The sequence below is a fragment of the Carassius gibelio genome, chromosome B3 (assembly GCF_023724105.1).
Source record: "Carassius gibelio isolate Cgi1373 ecotype wild population from Czech Republic chromosome B3, carGib1.2-hapl.c, whole genome shotgun sequence".
NCBI classification, from domain to species: domain Eukaryota; kingdom Metazoa; phylum Chordata; class Actinopteri; order Cypriniformes; family Cyprinidae; genus Carassius; species Carassius gibelio.
In genome coordinates this window covers 10,790,459-10,809,469 of record NC_068398.1, presented here as the reverse complement: position 1 = coordinate 10,809,469, position 19,011 = coordinate 10,790,459, and the positions used below count along the sequence as shown (strand labels likewise).

General features: G+C 34.4%; 1 protein-coding gene across 24 annotated transcripts in view; it reads right to left on the bottom strand.

The window, feature by feature from the left end:
• Positions 1-19,011, bottom strand: part of LOC127951996 (adhesion G protein-coupled receptor E5) — a 73,871-nt gene that overhangs the window by 31,126 nt on the left and 23,734 nt on the right. For 2 of the 24 annotated variants that reach the window (XM_052550182.1, XM_052550181.1), the window contains exons 2-6: positions 18,685-18,768; positions 18,257-18,406; positions 18,021-18,173; positions 17,757-17,903; positions 3,454-3,525 (exon numbers count right to left, since the gene is read on the bottom strand). The exons of 1 other annotated variant lie outside the window; for it this stretch is intronic. In XM_052550182.1, the coding sequence (XP_052406142.1) occupies positions 3,454-3,525; positions 17,757-17,903; positions 18,021-18,173; positions 18,257-18,406; positions 18,685-18,768 (606 nt within the window). Of the gene's footprint in view, positions 1-2,537; positions 2,685-2,781; positions 2,935-3,017; positions 3,168-3,453; positions 3,526-10,907; positions 10,933-11,065; positions 11,219-11,301; positions 11,452-17,756; positions 17,904-18,020; positions 18,174-18,256; positions 18,407-18,684; positions 18,769-19,011 lie in introns of all 24 variants that reach the window. 21 more of the 24 variants (XM_052550200.1, XM_052550199.1, XM_052550193.1 and 18 more) reach the window with 18 other exon arrangements.

Here is a 19,011-nt window from a genome sequence, read left to right as displayed (position 1 = left end):
TCTTGGACATCTGCAACGCTGCGGGGTGGTCCACGCCCTCTACATTCGCCAGATTTTACAATCTCGATATGCGAGCCGCTCCTGGCTCTTTTGTCCTCTCGTCCTAAGCTGTGCTCTTCGGATACACACTAGGCAGGGCCTTGGTAGTCTGGCAGCGTTGGCACATCGTTCCCCAAAAGCGCTACGATGCAGCTCGAGTTCCCGAAGAGGAACGTCCCTAGGTTACGTATGTAACCCTAGTTCCTCGAGGGAACGAGACGCTGCGTCGCCGAGCCATACTCCCGGCACCCCTGCCTGCGCTTGCTTCCCTACTCGAAGCTGAGGCCAGCTGCGTGGCACGTGCCTTTATAGCTTCCTGGTCGCTACGTCACCCCGTCCGTGACGTCACGCTCTTCCATTGAACTGATTGCACACGATATTCAGAGTTGTTCTTGCCAAAGGCGTTCCCCAAAAGCGCTACGACGCAGCGTCTCGTTCCCTCGAGGAACTAGGGTTACATACGTAACCTAGGGACGTTTTGTGTTGTTCATTTGGTAAAATATTGCATTATACGACTATATGTAATCATGTGATTATGGGTTTGATCCTAAAAAACGCACATGCTCATAAAATGTATTTGCCGAGCGCCAACCTCCCGCTCTCTCTCGTGAAGCCAATAAGGAAGTGACTAAAACTGTAATTCATCGACTGGCCGCTTGAGGCTGTCTGCAAAAGAGAGTCAATCCCATAGACTCCCCATGTTAAAATGCCCAACTTTACAGCAGGAAAAAACATATTTACAGCCTGGTGCAAAAAATGTGTTTGGCCTATAAAGCTAATCACGCCCTTTATGACAACTTTGAGGGGGTTAATTTTTTTTCATAACAGCAACCAGCTGATTGTCCAGGACAGTCATTGCGGTGACGCGTTGCCAAGATGACAAAGGGCCGCTCTGCACACTTTGAGCTTCAAAAACGCTCTTCAGGAGTCTATGGGTGACGTCACGGACACTACGTCCATGTTTTTATACAGTCTATGGTATTTGCTCTATAAATCATAACTTTGTATGTTTTCTGTGAGGCTAGGTTTAGGGGCGGGGTTAGGTGTGGTCATTTGAGCAAATAAGCCACCTCATAAAATATGTACAGATTACTGTCCACACATTCCATTTAAATAAACGCTCATTTTGATTGGTAATGGCGTTATACATCATTTCATGACGACAGACACAACACGATACTGTCATTATTTTTTCACTCGCTAGAGGGCGCTTAACTTTAAAACCATAGTTTAAAACGTAAATATAGGTCATAATAAGGTGCATACACAAACTACCCATAAGGTCTTTTTTTTTTTTTTTTTTTTTTTTGAAGGACAGGCTCAAAAACAATATAAAGCATCTAACAATTTTTTCTGCCTTTCACAGATAACATGAATAATTATATTATACCTTTATAAATAGCTTTTTGGGGTAATTACCAATACTGTTAGTTTAGAACAGCAGTAGCACAAACATTACAAAACTGGTTAAAAACCTTACATAAATAATACAAAAATAGCAATCTTTCCTATTTAATCAGGATTTAATCAGGTAGAAACAGCTCTTTAGGGGCGGACTCACACTAGGCACTGTAGTCTTGTACAGAGCATGACTTCCCTCCCTCTCCTCTCCCAGCTGGCCTGCACTCTCATTGCATTTAATGTTCGGGACCTGATGTATGGAATGTATGGGATGGAAATGTGCAGTTTGTAAATGTGTGGTTTGAACAGATCCGATGACCTCAATGTTTAACCTCTGTTCACAAGTGTCACACACAGACAGAAGCCTGATGATAACTTCTTTCATGCTCTTCTCAATATTATGATGAACACCATTGTATTTAAAAGACTTAAAGGAAACTGTAAGATATGTGCATTATATTTTTTAAATGTTTTGTTATTGACGCAATGAGTCAGACAGTTATTTATACTGAAAAAAATAGGCCTATCTCTTTCCATTAAATTATATAAACATTGTAAAATATATGATTACCTTTTAGGTGAAATTGCATAAATTTGATTTGTTTAAAACAATTTAAAATACTATTTGGCCAGTGGAAAAGAAAAACAATGTTGAAAACTTTCTCTGAAATGTATTTTCAACGACACTGAATAGCGATGTGATGTCTCAAAACATATTTACAGTTTGTATCTCATATGTCACAAATAGCACAGGTATATTTGAAGCAATAGCCAACATTGTATGGGTCAAAATTATTTATTTTTCTTTATGCCAAAAATCTAAGGAATATTAAGTTAAGATCATGTTCCATGAAAATATTTTGTAAATTTCCTACAGTAAATATATAAAAACGTAATTTTTGATTAGTAATATGCATGGAATGGAAAGCTTATTTATTCAGCTATATTTACAGTAGAAAATTGACAACATATCTTCATGGAACATAATCTTTACTTAAAGTCATCATTTTGACGAAAGATAATACAGTAAATTTTTAAAAAACAAACGAAAAATTACTTAGTCAAAATGTGAACTTGAATGGTTTTAAAGGACTTACTCTCACAGAGTTCACTTGTATCAGTGAAGTTAGTTCCTCCTGACTTTAGTCTGAATCCAGCTTCACAGATGCAGTAGAAACCTCCAGCAGTGTTATGACATGATGCATGTTTTCCACAAAAACTGGGATCTTTGCATTCATCTCTGTCTGTAATTTAGGGACAGATAATAAACACAAACATGCCAACTGAAAACTCCCACTTTAGACTGCAATCAATGGAAATAAATAAATAAATAAATCTGACCTATACACTGAACTCCTTGTCCTGAATTGAATATATCTTTTCTATTGCTGGAAATGTAGCCAGTTGCACATGTGCAGTAATAACCTCCTTCAGTATTAACACATGTTGTATTAGGACCACAATCAGCGCTGCCGACCACACATTCATTGATGTCTGAAATGAGATGAACAGAGATTCAGATGTTTTCTCTGCTGCACAGAGATCATGTGAGATTCATCATATCGAGCTCTCTTTACCTTGGCATTCAATCCTATCCACTTCTGTGAAATTATGAGGTGAAGGAGGTGTGAATCCTTCATGACATTGACAGAAGTAGCTGCCAACAGTGTTGAAGCATGCTGCATTTCTTCCACAAATGGATGGATTAGTCTCACACTCATTCTCATCTATAATAATGACAGAGAAAGCCTGAATAACCATAGCACCTTTTCCTGATTTTAATTTACGATTCATTAATAAGTGCTGTTTCATGAATGTGTCCTATATCTGCAATAGAATTTCCAGCTATTCAGTAATATACAACAATATCAACAAAACTTGATTATTATTTGTGTGTGTGTGTGTGTGTGTGTGTGTGTGTGAATAAATGTTGGCATGCCCAACCCAAGTCAAATCCTGTTAAGCCCTGACATCTGAGTATCATACTGTATATGTTAGCTTGTTTACTCATACCTACACACTGTTTACCGCTTCTTATCTCTCCAGGTCTGCAGACTGTTCTCATCAGGATGTTCTCTGTCAGTGCTAACAGAAAATAAAGAGTCTGTTACTACAGGTTTAGTGTCTTTGGTGTAGTTTGTTGCACAGGTCCAAAAGTCCAGACCACATTGATAATATGAGATTTTCTTTATGCAAATCTGCAATGCAGGTTAGATTTGCAGATAGATTTAGGAATTGTCAAAAGTCAAACCAAAGACATTCAGAAATACATAGTCAGTGTGACTTTTCAGAGTTCAAGTAGAAATGTAATACAAAAAAGAAAAGCAAAATAGCAGCATTTTCACTAGTGGTCTCAGACTACTGGACGTCACTGTATTTACATTGTGTTTGAAATGATGGTGCTGTTGTTGGGAGCACAGCTTGACCCCAAACAGAGACCAATATGATGAAAGAGGACAAGGAGTCAAAGATGAAGATGAATCACTTTACAGAGAGTTTACTGAAAAAATGTTTTAAAATATAAAAATATTTTAACAGTACAGATTATTCTAGCATCTTCTGAAAATAGTATTATGTTCTTACCACAAATGTGTTTATTACAAGATGTTATTATTAAAAAGGCCTCTGACACTAGCTTACTCTATTCTTTTCTATTCTATCAATTTTATTTTTATTTATTATATAATTTATATAAAAAATGTACTGCGTTAAACTGAGACTTGTTATAGCACTTGTATATCATTGCTCTTTTTAATTGCTTTCATTGTCCTCATTTATAAGTTGCTTTGGATAAAATTGTCTGCCAGATTACTAAATGTCAATGTAAATGTAAATATTTATCTTAATCTTAAAACATGCAGCCAAAATTAATTTGATTTATTCTATATAATGGCTAAAATTCAATTTTTTTATTGGGAATAACAGTTTGAGGAGACAAAATGGAAAGAATTATAAAAGAAAGGAATAATTCTATTTCTTATTTCCCCAGGGTCTAAACATGTGGGAGTCCCTGCCAGTAATATCTGATTGATACAGGATTCTGTATTAATGTTATCCTTCATGACATAATTCCTTATGGAAGATACTTATTAATTTAGATGTAGTCATGCTGCTTGTACAATAGATGTATCCTGTAACTCAAACACAGTTTGTACAGTTATCTCTATACGCTTGTGACAATATACATTGGATGTGGAATGTAGCTACAAGCTACCATTTCAAATGCTGCAATTTGTAACGTCCATATTACTGATAGTTTGGTTGGAAATGTAACTCATAAACAGGTGCACGCTCGTGGTGATGTGTGCCTGGGTATGAAAATGATATACTTGAAATTTGCACATTTTATGGTAACCTTATCAATGTAATATATATTGTTAAATGCAGTGTTATTTATTGAGTTACAATTGAGAATACAAATGTGAAATCCATGGGTACTGAGAGTATTGTACATAGGGGTAGGCGCATATAAGCTTCCTTGCTTCAGCCTACTCCTTTTGAGCTTCCATTACTGTGTAAGTTTAAGACTTCTGTAACAACCATGATTCTGAACAGCTCAAATAAACTAAACTAAACTATAAACTATTGATCAAATATAATAAGTTTAGTTACACATTACCCCAAAAACAGACCATTCTGTAATCATTTGCTCACCCTCATCCAAACCTGTATGAATTTCACTTATTTTCTCTCAGATATTCTTATTTGTGACAGTTTCCTCTCATTCATATTTTTTTTTTTTTTTTTTTTTGAACAGTTTGAGTTTCTCCCCACAAACATCTGTTTCTATTAACTAACTGTCGCTCATGATTTTGAAGATAGACTTGAATGTGCATGATACAAACCTAAATTTTTATAATTCATGACTGAAAACATTTTGTAACATGATTTTGATGTACCATTTACATGGTAATGCAATGTCTGATTTTAAAATGGGTTTTAAAGGATGAATTTTGAGATTTTATGTTTTCAAGTGATATATAACTTCTGATGATTTCTAAAATGTGGCAACGAGGAAGTCTTTTTTTTTAAACAAAGGTCAAAACTCCTTTTGTAATGTAGATTTCTGAGGGTGCACTCTTGTCATAAATTAATCTATTACTTTTCCTACATAATTTTTAACAAAAAATATTGGTAAAATATATATTTGGGAGTCTTAGACCTTTCCAACAATATATAGTTTGTCAAGATTAGATTAGATTTGATTGTAATAGTAGTAGTATAGTCAATGTAGGCATCCCGTACGGGACGGGGTGACAGTTAACAGGTTAAATCCTAAAAATGAACTGAAATGTGACTCAGATTCAGATACATGTGCCTCATAGTCAAAGACTTGCAAATAGAAAAATAATGACAGAAAATGGCTTATGATTTGATCTTGAGCAATATAATAAAGTTCTTGCGACTCTTCAAACGATGACGAAAAAATGGTAAATATTGTGACTCTCTCTCTCTCTCTCTCTCTCTCTGTCTCTCTCTCTCTGAGTCTAATGCTGAAAAAGCTTGAAGTAACTGAAAGAGTTTTGTCAATCTAGTCCAGCCCCCTGCTTTGGCTGAGAGAATTTTTTTTTTTTTACATATATATTTCTGAGAAAAGCTCTTGGTTTGTAATAAGTTCAGTCTTTTCAGTATTTCATGTGTTTCTTTGTTTTTCGTAAAATTTCAATCTAGTTCTTCTGTAGCATTAATCTAGTTGAACAAACACTGTTGTTTGCATTCTGCTCATTCACGAGTGCAATGCAAAACACCAAAGTGATAACATTGTAATGTTTGCAGATGACAACATTGTGAGGCTAATGAGCAATAATACTGATAGCGGATGAAGATGTTTCTGCAGATGTGTTATTGACAGTGTCTCACCATCTGCTATGAAACCTGCTCAGTATCTGACAGGAACACCCTGCAGTGTGAAGACAGCACAATGTTTCACTGGAGACAAACTTTCTGCCACTGAAGACTTTCATATCACAAGGTGTGTGAAGAACGTAACCTCCATTAGAAGGACTCCTCTCATCCTTCCCAAAACTACTTTAAGCCCCTTCCATCGATGAAGAAGCTGAATATAAACAATAACTTTAAAATCACTGTGCCTCATTTAAAAAAAGTGATTATTTTATAATTCACTAAAAGTATAGTCTTTATATCGCATTCAATTAATAATAGTAATATAAACTGTATATTTAATTCACTCAGTACTTACAAATAAATAATATATTACCTACTTAATTCTCAATTCAGTTTTAAAACAGGGTTACACTTTATTTCAATAGTTCACTTTAGACATTCTACGAACTATAAGTAACTTTAACAATATTTGCAGCTACAAGTCTACTAACTCTCAGAGTAGACTGTTAGGGTTAGTATAAGTTGACAAAGAAATTACTTTTAGTAGAAAAGTACTATTGAAATAAAGTGTTACCTAAATCAGTGAACCTTGTCTGAACATTTGTCTGTATTTATTGTCCATATTTACTGTTTTCTATTAGTCCTCATGATTGTCTGCTATGTGTGATTGTTGTTTCCTTAAGGACTTGATAATATTTATCCATTGCCTTGTAAGCTGCTAAACGTTTTCTTTAATTCCCATGAAATAGAATGAATGCGAAGTTAGACTGCAAGTGCGTCTTTGCAACGAAGCCCCTTCAGTTAAGAAAACTGACAGACTTTATTACAGATGCACAGTATTTACATAATCAAATTTGAAACTCTTTCAGAAAAAACAAAAGTGCAAAGTTCAAAATATGTATAAATCTATATCAGCGATGTATGTGTGTGCACGGATTTATGTAGCCTCATTTGCCATTTATACTTTTGACTAAAAACAAATGCCGTCAAAAATGCATAAAAAAAAGTGTTTAAACTCTAGAGAAAAATGAACTAGATTATTATTAGATAGTTTCCAAAAGATGCAGTTTTCAGGGTGATATAACTTGTGTCATGAAATACAGGAAATTCATGTTATGACAGGTTAGGCAACAGATTCCATGAGATATGATTAGTTGATAATTGAAAAAAAAGTGTAGAAATACATTTGCAACAATATATAATCTTTTGTAAAAAAATAAAAATAAAAAAAAAGATTGAGAGAAAATGAAGCCAGACCCTGTATAATTAATTTTCTTTCTTTTCTTTTTTGGGATTATTGTTTCTTGTTATTATGAGCTGAATTTATAGTATGGAGCAGTTCAAACCTTTTTAAGAGTGACATTGTTTTCCTTTTTAAATTGACAAGACCAATATTATTCAACCATGCACCTTCTGAAAATGTATTTACATATCACATATACGTACATTCTGCATAATCTGGTCCCAAGCTGGTTCATAAGACGACAGGGCAACACATGTCCAGAGAAGCATTCAACTTATTTATTTTTTATATATTTAAGTTAAAATTGAGAATCCAGTTCCGCACATATAGGTAGATATGAAAGGTAGTATCAGTGTAATGCTTGTTTTGTTTTACAGAAAATGAGTAAATGTAATTTGTTACTTTCCACCTCTGTTAAGAACTTCATTTGGACAACTTTAAAAGGTTCAGATTCCAGATCTCATAGCAAATATCAGTTGTATCTCAGCCAAATATTGTCCTATCTTAACAAACCATGCATCATGATGCAATCATGCAGCTTATTTATTCAGCTTTCAGATGATATGTAAATCTCAATTTCAAAAAGTGACTCTTATGACTGGTTTTGTGGTCCAGCGTCACATGTGGTCTTACTCCAGATTTCAGCTTATTCTTTGCTAGTCAAGAAGTATTGCTACAATGTTTGCTTGCAACACCTTCACTATCTTTTCTGTGAATCTCTGCTGTTTGTAACAGAGCTTAATGGATTCCTGTTTTTCTTGTGAAAAAAAATCATAACTGATACTTTTTGACTCGGGCTTTCTCATATTCTACATAAAGCCCACTTGAGGGTCACGACTAGGGATGCACCGAAATGAAAATTCTTGGCCGATACCGAAAACCGAAAAAGAGAAAACCAAGGCCGAAAACCGAAACCGAAACACCGAAATAAATTATGCCAATTATTAGTACCATTGCATTTATTGCTATGACCGTGTACTAACTTTACTAAAATTAAGACATTGCAATTGCATAAATTAATATTAAAGTTTCAAAGATAATTACAATTTAATAACTTATTTTAAAAAAAACATAAAAATACATAATTACAAATGATGCAAATATTTATTAAGCACATTGCAACAATGCACAGTATAAAATAAAATTCAAACCAAAAATGTATCCCACTCATGTGTATATTTAATAATAATGTACTGGCATGCAGAAAGGTTTTAAAATGAACAGTTCTCTCATAAAAACAAAGTGCATTTAGGTGAAGTGCATTTGAAATTTTTCTCTGTAGGACTAGAAAGTGCATTACTTCTCCAGTTGGCAAGACTGTTATCACTTCTGGGGATGGGGACTTCAGACAGTTAACCATCTAGCTGTTGAGCAGTTGAGCTTGTCATCTGCCTGACATTTGAGAAATATTTGAGAGAGTGTATTTAAATAGGGCCAGGGCATAAATAAACATTTTTATCAAATTAAAGCAGAAATCTAGCAGAAAATCGAGCATAAATATGGTTACAATCTGATATTATGTATGTATATATGTTTGTGTGTGTGTGTGTGTGTGTGTGTGTGTGTGTATGTGTATATATATATATATATATATATATATATATATATATAGTAGCCTAAGAACAAAATAGCCAACGTATTATTATTATTTGAGGCACTTTCTTGCAGAATTCCACTGAACATATCAGACAACGATGGTGCATGCCACTCATCTGGTGCAGAGACCAGTCTTTTTTTCTGCGCTCTGATCTGTCTCCTGCGCTTGGCGCTTCTCCGTCTCCACGCGGGTTCTCCGCATCTAGCGCGGCCTGGATCATTTCTCGTGCGCGCTGCCTTATTTCCGCATCCAAGTAATGGTTTTATAACGCGGATCAAGCACATTCGCGATGAAGTGCAGAGGATCCGAAAAGATCTCAGTGAGACGTGTGCTAACAGACTCTATAAGACTGTACTTTTCTTTGTTTTTACTTCGTGGTCCGTCTCAATCTCTTTGTTAGGAGACGCTTTAGTGCTGCGAATAAAGGAGTAAGAAGAGAGAGAATGTTCTCACTGGTGTTAAGTGAATGTCGCGGGGAGCTCGTGGTCTGCGCTATGCAGGTGCACGTGCAGGTCGCAGTTTCTGTTTGCGTCATCACAACATTTCGGCCGTACTGTTTCGGTGATAAAAGTCTATCGGCCGAAAACCAAAAATGTCGCCAAAAATTTTCGGTGGCCGAAATTTCGGTGAATCCCTAGTCACGACCCAGGGTTTTAAAACCTCTGCAACATTGAGAGTTACGAACCAGCTGTATCACCATCTGCTATGAAACCTGCTCAGTATCTAACAGGAACGCCCTGCAGTGTGAAGACAGCACAATGTTTCACTGGAGCCAAACTTACTGCCACTGAAGACTTTCATATCACAAGGTGTGTGAGGAACGTCACCTCCATTAGGAAGGACTCCTCTCATCCTTCCCAAAACTACTTTAAGCCCCTTCCATCTATGAAGAAGCTGATTTCATCAATAGCTGGTCCTTTCTCATTTTAACCTGAAGCCCAGTCGAACCATGAGCCACCTCTTCAAGCAGGCCAGGGCACAGTTCAGCATGAAGTGATCGCACTAGTCAAACAAACTGACTTTGGTGGTCAAACACAAACGCTCAGGCACGGTTCAGATCATCTAGTGCAAGCAACGATTGCAGGTCACCATTTTAACAGTGTAATGAAATTATTAATACTTATTATTAAATTATTGTGGTTTACTTTGCCTGTTTTGCTCAAACTGATAGTCATTTGTTGTGCAAACACAGGCAACCGTTGTGTGCTACAAATTATGAGAAAGCATGAAATATAATATATATGTGACACTGGACCATAAAACGAGTCTTAAGTGTCAATTTTTCGAAATTGAGATTTATAAATCATATGAAAGCTGAATAAATAAGATTTCAATTGATATATTTTTTGCTATGACATGATAATATTTGTCTGAGATACAACTATTTGAAAATCTTTAATATGAGGGTGCAAAAAATAAAAATCATAATACTGAGAAAATCACCTTTAAAATTGTCCAAATGAAACTCTTAACAATGCATATTACATATCAAAAATTAAGTGTTGCTATATTTACAGTAGAAAATTGACAACATATCTTCATGGAACATAATCTTTACTTAAAATCATCATTTTGACGAAAGATAATACAGTAAATTTTTAAAAAACAAACGAAAAATTACTTAGTCAAAATGTGAACTTGAATGGTTTTAAAGGACTTACTCTCACAGAGTTCACTTGTATCAGTGAAGTTAGTTCCTCCTGACTTTAGTCTGAATCCAGCTTCACAGATGCAGTAGAAACCTCCAGCAGTGTTATGACATGATGCATGTTTTCCACAAACCTGGGATCACTGCATTCATCTCTGTCTGTAATTTAGGGACAGATAATAAACAAAAACATGTCAACTGAAGACTCCCACTTTAGACTGCAATCAATGGCAATAAATAAATAAATAAATAAATAAATAAATAAATAAATAAATAAATAAATAAATCTTACCTATACACTGAACTCCTTGTCCTGAATTGAATATATCTTTTCCATTGCTGGAAATGTAGCCAGTTGCACATGTGCAGTAATAACCTCCTTCAGTATTAACACATGTTGTATTAGGACCACAATCAGCGCTGCCGACCACACATTCATTGATGTCTGAAATGAGATGAACAGAGATTCAGATGTTTTCTCTGCTGCACAGAGATCATGTGAGATTCATCATATCAAGCTCTCTTTACCTTTGCATAAAATCCCATCTGATTGTGTGAAATTATGAGCTGAAAGAGTTGTGAATCCTTCATGACATTGACAGTAGTAGCTACCATTAGTGTTGAAGCATGCTGCATTTTCTCCACAAATGGATGGATCAGTTTCACACTCATCATCATCTATAACAATAACAGAGAAAGCCTGAATAACCATAGCACCTTTTCCTGATTTTAATTTACAATTCATCTATAAGTGCTGTTTCATGAATGTGTCCTATATCTGCAATAGAATTTCCAGCTATTCAGTAATATACAACAATATCAACAAAACTTGATTATTATGTGTGTGTGTGTGTGTGTGTGTGAATAAATGTTGGCATGCCCAACCCAAGTCAAATCCTGTTAGGCTCTGACATCAGAGTATCATACTGTATATGTTAGCTTGTTTACTCATACCTTCACACGTTCTACCGCGTCTTATCTCTCCAGGTCTGCAGACTGTTCTCATCAGGATGTTCTCTGTCAGTGCTAACAGAAGAACTATGAGCAGAAAATAAAGAGTCTGTTACTGCAGGTTTAGTGTCTTTGGTGTAGTTTGTTGCACAGATCCAAAAGTCCAGACCACATTGATAATATGAGATTTTCTTTATGCAAATCTGCAATGCAGGTTAGATTCACAGATAGATTTAGGAATTGTCAAAAGTCAAACCAAAGACAATAAGAAATACATAGTCAGTCTGACTTTTCAGAGTTCAAGTAGCAATGTAATACAAAAAAGAAAAGCAAAATAGCAGCATTTTCACTAGTGGTCTCAGACTACTGGACGTCACTGTATTTAAATTGTGTTTGAAATGATGGTGCTGTTGTTGGGAGCACAGCTTGACCCCAAACAGAGACCAATATGATGAAAGAGGACAAGGAGTCAAAGATGAAGATGAATCACTTTACAGAGAGTTTACTGAAAAAATGTTTTAAAATATAAAAATATTTTAACAGTACAGATTATTCTAGCGTCTTCTGAAAATAGTATTATGTTCTTACCACAAATGTGTTTATTACAAGATGTTATTATTAAAAAGGCCTCTGACACTAGCTTACTCTATTCTTTTCTATTCTATCAATTTTATTTTTATTTATTATATAATTTATATAAAAAATGTACTGCGTTAAACTGAGACTTGTTATAGCACTTGTATATCATTGCTCTTTTTAATTGCTTTCATTGTCCTCATTTATAAGTTGCTTTGGATAAAATTGTCTGCCAGATTACTAAATGTCAATGTAAATGTAAATATTTATCTTAATCTTAAAACATGCAGCCAAAATTTATTTGATTTATTCTATATAATGGCTAAAATTCAATTTTTTTATTGGGAATAACAGTTTGAGGAGACAAAATGGAAATAATTATAAAAGAAAGGAATAATTCTATTTCTTATTTCCCCAGGGTCTAAACATGTGGGAGTCCCTGCCAGTAATATCTGATTGATACAGGATTCTGTATTAATGTTATCCTTCATGACATAATTCCTTATGGAAGATACTTATTAATTTAGATGTAGTCATGCTGCTTGTACAATAGATGTATCCTGTAACTCAAACACAGTTTGTACAGTTATCTCTATACGCTTGTGACAATATACATTGGATGTGGAATGTAGCTACAAGCTACCATTTCAAATGCTGCAATTTGTAACGTCCATATTACTGATAGTTTGGTTGGAAATGTAACTCATAAACAGGTGCACGCTTGTGGTGATGTGTGCCTGGGTATGAAAATGATATACTTGAAATTTTCACATTTTATGGTAACCTTATCAATGTAATATATATTGTTAAATGCAGTGTTATTTATTGAGTTACAATTGAGAATACAAATGTGAAATCCATGGGTACTGAGAGTATTGTACATAGGGGTAGGCGCATATAAGCTTCCTTGCTTCAGCCTACTCCTTTTGAGCTTCCATTACTGTGTAAGTTTAAGACTTCTGTAACAACCATGATTCTGAACAGCTCAAATAAACTAAACTAAACTATAAACTATTGATCAAATATAATAAGTTTAGTTACACATTACCCCAAAAACAGACCATTCTGTAATCATTTGCTCACCCTCATCCAAACCTGCATGAATTTCACTTATTTTCTCTCAGATATTCTTATTTGTGACAGTTTCCTCTCATTCATATTTATTTTTTTTTCTTTTTTGAACAGTTTGAGTTTCTCCCCACAAACATCTGTTTCTATTAACTGTCACTCACGATTTTGAAGATTGACTTGAATGTGCATGATACAAACCTAAATTTTTATAATTCATGACTGAAAACATTTTGTAACATGATTTTGATGTACCATTTACATGGTTATGCAATGTCTGATTTTAAAATGGGTTTTAAAGGATGAATTTTGAGATTTTATGTTTTCAAGTGATATATAACTTCTGATGATTTCTAAAATGTGATAGAGAAAAAGGCAACGAGGAAGCCTTTTTTTTAAACAAAGGTCAAAACTCCTTTTGTAATGTAGATTTCTGGGGTGCACTCTTGTCATAAATTAATCTATTACTTTTCCTACATAATTTTTAACAAAAAATATTGGTAAAATATATATTTGGGAGTCTTAGACCTTTCCAACGATATATAGTTTGACAAGAATAGATTAGATTTGATTGTAATAGTAGTAGTATAGTCAATGTAGGCGTCCCGTATACGGGACGAGGTGACAGTTAACAGGTTAAATCCTAAAAATGAACTGAAATGTGACTCAGATTCAGATACATGTGCCTCATAGTCAAAGACTTGCAAATAGAAAAATAATGACAGAAAATGGCTTATGATTTGATCTTGAGCAATATAATAAAGTTCTTGCGACTCTTCAAATGATGAGGAAAAAATGGTAAATATTGTGACTCTCTCTCTCTCTCTGTCTCTCTCTCTCTCTGAGTCTAATGCTGAAAAAGCTTGAAGTAACTGAAAGAGTTTTGTCAGTGCAGTCCAGCCCCCTGCTTTGGCTGAGAGAATTTTTTTTTTTTACATATATATTTCTGAGAAAAGCTCTTGGTTTGTAATAAGTTCAGTCTTTTCAGTATTTCATGTGTTTCTTTGTTTTTCGTAAAATTTCAATCTAGTTCTTCTGTAGCATTAATCTAGTTGAACAAACACTGTTGTTTGCATTCTGCTCATTCACGAGTGCAATGCAAAACACCAAAGTGATAACATTGTAATGTTTGCAGATGACAACATTGTGAGGCTCATGAGCAATAATACTGATAGCAGATGAAGATGTTTCTGCAGATGTGTTATTGACAGTGTCTCACCATCTGCTATGAAACCTGCTCAGTATCTGACAGGAACACCCTGCAGTGTGAAGACAGCACAATGTTTCACTGGAGCCAAACTTTCTGCCACTGAAGACTTTCATATCACAACGTTTGTGAAGAACATAACCTCCATTAGGAAGGACTCCTCTCATCCTTCCCAAAACTACTTTAAGCCCCTTCCATCGATGAAGAAGCTGAATATAAACAATAACTTTAAAATCACTGTGCCTCATTTAAAAAAAGTGATTATTTTATAATTCACTAAAAGTATAGTCTATATATCGCATTCAATTAATAATAGTAATATAAACTGTATATTTAATTCACTCAGTACTTACAAATAAATAATATATTACCTACTTAATTGTCAATTCAGTTTTAAAACAGGGTTACACTTTATTTCAATAGTTCACTTTAGACATTCTACGAACTATAAGTAACTTTAACAATATTTGCAGCTACAAGTCTACTAACTCTCAGAGTAGACTGTTAGGGTTAGTATACGTTGACAGTAAGTTGACAAAGAAATTACTTTTAGTAGAATATCTAAAGTGTACTATTGAAATAAAGTGTTACCTAAATCAGTGAACCTTGTCTGAACATTTGTCTGTATTTATTGTCCATATTTACTGTTTTCTATTAGTCCTCATGATTGTCTGCTATGTGTGATTGTTGTTTCCTTAAGGACTTGATAATATTTATCCATTGCCTTGTAAGCTGCTAAAAGTTTTCTTTAATTCCCATGAAATAGAATGAATGCAAAGTTAGACTGCAAGTGCGTCTTTGCAACGAAGCCCCTTCAGTTAAGAAAACTGACAGACTTTATTACAGATGCACAGTATTTACATAATCAAATTTGAAACTCTTTCAGAAAAAAACAAAAGTGCAAAGTTCAAAATATGTATAAATCTATATCAGCGATGTATGTGTGTGCACGGATTTATGTAGCCTCATTTGCCATTTATACTTTTGACTAAAAACAAATGCCGTCAAAAATGCATAAAAAAATGTGTTTAAACTCTAGAGAAAAAGGAACTAGATTATTATTAGATAGTTTCCAAAAGATGCAGTTTTCAGGGTGATATAACTTGTGTCATGAAATACAGGAAATTCATGTTATGACAGGTTAGGCAACAGATTCCATGAGATATGATTAGTTGATAAAAGTGTAGAAATACATTTGCAACAATATATAATCTTTTGTAAAAAATAAAAATAAAAAAAAAGATTGAGAGAAAATGAAGCCAGACCCTGTATAATTAATTTTCTTTCTTTTCTTTTTTGGGATTATTGTTTCTTGTTATTATGAGCTGAATTTATAGTATGGAGCAGTTCAAACCTTTTTAAGAGCGACATTGTTTTCCTTTTCAAATTGACAAGACCAATATTATTCAACCATGCACCTTCTGAAAATGTATTTCCATATCACATATACGTACATTCTGCATAATCTGGTCTCAAGCTGGTTCATAAGACGACAGGGCAACACATGTCCTGAGAAGAATTCAACTTATTTATTTTTTATATATTTAAGTTAAAATTGAGAATCCAGTTCCGCACATATAGGTAGATATGAAAGGTAGTATCAGTGTAATGCTTGTTTTGTTTTACAGAAAATGAGTAAATGTAATTTGTTACTTTCCACCTCTGTTAAGAACTTCATTTGGACAACTTTAAAAGGTTCATATTCCAGATCTCATAGCAAATATCAGTTGTATCTCAGCCAAATATTGTCCTATCCTAACAAACCATGCATCATGATGCAGCTTTCAGATGATATGTAAATCTCAATTTCAAAAAGTGACTCTTATGACTGGTTTTGTGGTCCAGGGTCACATGTGGTCTTACTCCAGATTTCAGCTTATTCTTTGCTAGTCAAGAAGTATTGCTACAATGTTTGCTTGCAACACCTTCACTATCTTTTCTGTGAATCTCTGCTGTTTGTAACAGAGCTTAATGGATTCCTGTTTTTCTTGTGAAAAAAAATCATAACTGATACTTTTTGACTCGGGCTTTCTCATATTCTACATAAAGCCCACTTGAGGGTCACGACTAGGGATGCACCGAAATGAAAATTCTTGGCCGATACCGAAAACCGAAAAAGAGAAAACCAAGGCCGAAAACCGAAACCGAAACACCGAAATAAATTATGCCAATTATTAGTACCATTGCATTTATTGCTATGACCGTGTACTAACTTTACTAAAATTAAGACATTGCAATTGCATAAATTAATATTAAAGTTTCAAAGATAATTACAATTTAATAACTTATTTAAAAAAAAACATAAAAATACATAATTACAAATGATGCAAATATTTATTAAGCACATTGCAACAATGCACAGTATAAAATAAAATTCCCAAAACTACTTTAAGCCCCTTCCATCTATGAAGAAGCTGATTTCATCAATAGCTGGTCCTTTCTCATTTTAACCTGAAGCCCAGTCGAACCATGAGCCACCTCTTCAAGCAGGCCAGGGCACAGTTCAGCATGAAGTGATCACACTAGTCAAACAAACTGACTTTGGTGGTCAAACACAAACGCTCAGGCACGGTTCAGATCATCTAGTGCAAGCAACGATTGCAGGTCACCATTTTAACAGTGTAATGAAATTATTAATACTTATTATTAAATTATTGTGGTTTACTTTGCCTGTTTTGCTCAAACTAATAGTCATTTGTTGTGCAAACACAGGCAACCGTTGTGTGCTACAAATTATGAGAAAGCATGAAATATAATATATATGTGACACTGGACCATAAAACTAGTCTTAAGTGTAAATTTTTCGAAATTGAGATTTATAAATCATATGAAAGCTGAATAAATAAGATTTCAATTGATATATTTTTTGCTATGACATGATAATATTTGTCTGAGATACAACTATTTGAAAATCTTTAATATGAGGGTGCAAAAAATTAAAATCATAATACTGAGAAAATCACCTTTAAAATTGTCCAAATGAAACTCTTAACAATGCATATTACTTATCAAAAATTAAGTGTTGCTATATTTACAGTAGAAAATTGACAACATATCTTCATGGAACATAATCTTTACTTAAAATCATCATTTTGACGAAAGATAATACAGTAAATTTTTAAAAAACAAACGAAAAATTACTTAGTCAAAATGTGAACTTGAATGGTTTTAAAGGACTTACTCTCACAGAGTTCACTTGTATCAGTGAAGTTAGTTCCTCCTGACTTTAGTCTGAATCCAGCTTCACAGATGCAGTAGAAACCTCCAGCAGTGTTATGACATGATGCATGTTTTCCACAAAAACTGGGATCACTGCATTCATCTCTGTCTGTAATTTAGGGACAGATAATAAACAAAAACATGTCAACTGAAGACTCCCACTTTAGACTGCAATCAATGGCAATAAATAAATAAATAAATAAATAAATAAATAAATAAATCTTACCTATACACTGAACTCCTTGTCCTGAATTGAATATATCTTTTCTATTGCTGGAAATGTAGCCAGTTGCACATGTGCAGTAATAACCTCCTTCAGTATTAACACATGTTGTATTAGGACCACAATCAGCGATGCCGACCACACATTCATTGATGTCTGAAATGAGATGAACAGAGATTCAGATGTTTTCTCTGCTGCACAGAGATCATGTGAGATTCATCATATCGAGCTCTCTTTACCTTGGCATACAATCCTATCCACTTCTGTGAAATTATGAGGTGAAGGAGGTGTGAATCCTTCATGACATTGACAGAAGTAGCTGCCAACAGTGTTGAAGCATGTTGCATTTCTTCCACAAATGGATGGTTGAGACACACACTCATCATCATCTATAACAATAACAGAGAAAGCCTGAATAACCATAGCACCTTTTCCTGATTTTAATTTACGATTCATTAATAAGTGCTGTTTCATGAATGTGTCCTATATCTGCAATAGAATTTCCAGCTATTCAGTAATATACAACAATATCAACAAAACTTGATTATTATGTGTGTGTGTGTGTGTGTGTGTGTGAATAAATGTTGGCATGCCCAACCCAAGTCAAATCCTGTTAGGCTCTGACATCTGAGTATCATACTGTATATGTTAGCTTGTTTACTCATACCTACACACTGTTTACCGCTTCTTATCTCTCCAGGTCTGCAGACTGTTCTCATCAGGATGTTCTCTGTCAGTGCTAACAGAAGAACTATGAGCAGAAAATAAAGAGTCTGTTACTGCAGGTTTAGTGTCTTTGGTGTAGTTAGTTGCACAGATCCAAAAGTCCAGACCACATTGATGATATGAGATTTTCTTTATGCAAACCTGCAATGCAGGTTAGATTTGCAGATAGATTTAGGAATTGTCAAAAGTCAAACCAAAGACATTCAGAAATACATAGTCAGTCTGACTTTTCAGAGTTCAAGTAGTAATGTAATACAAAAAAGAAAAG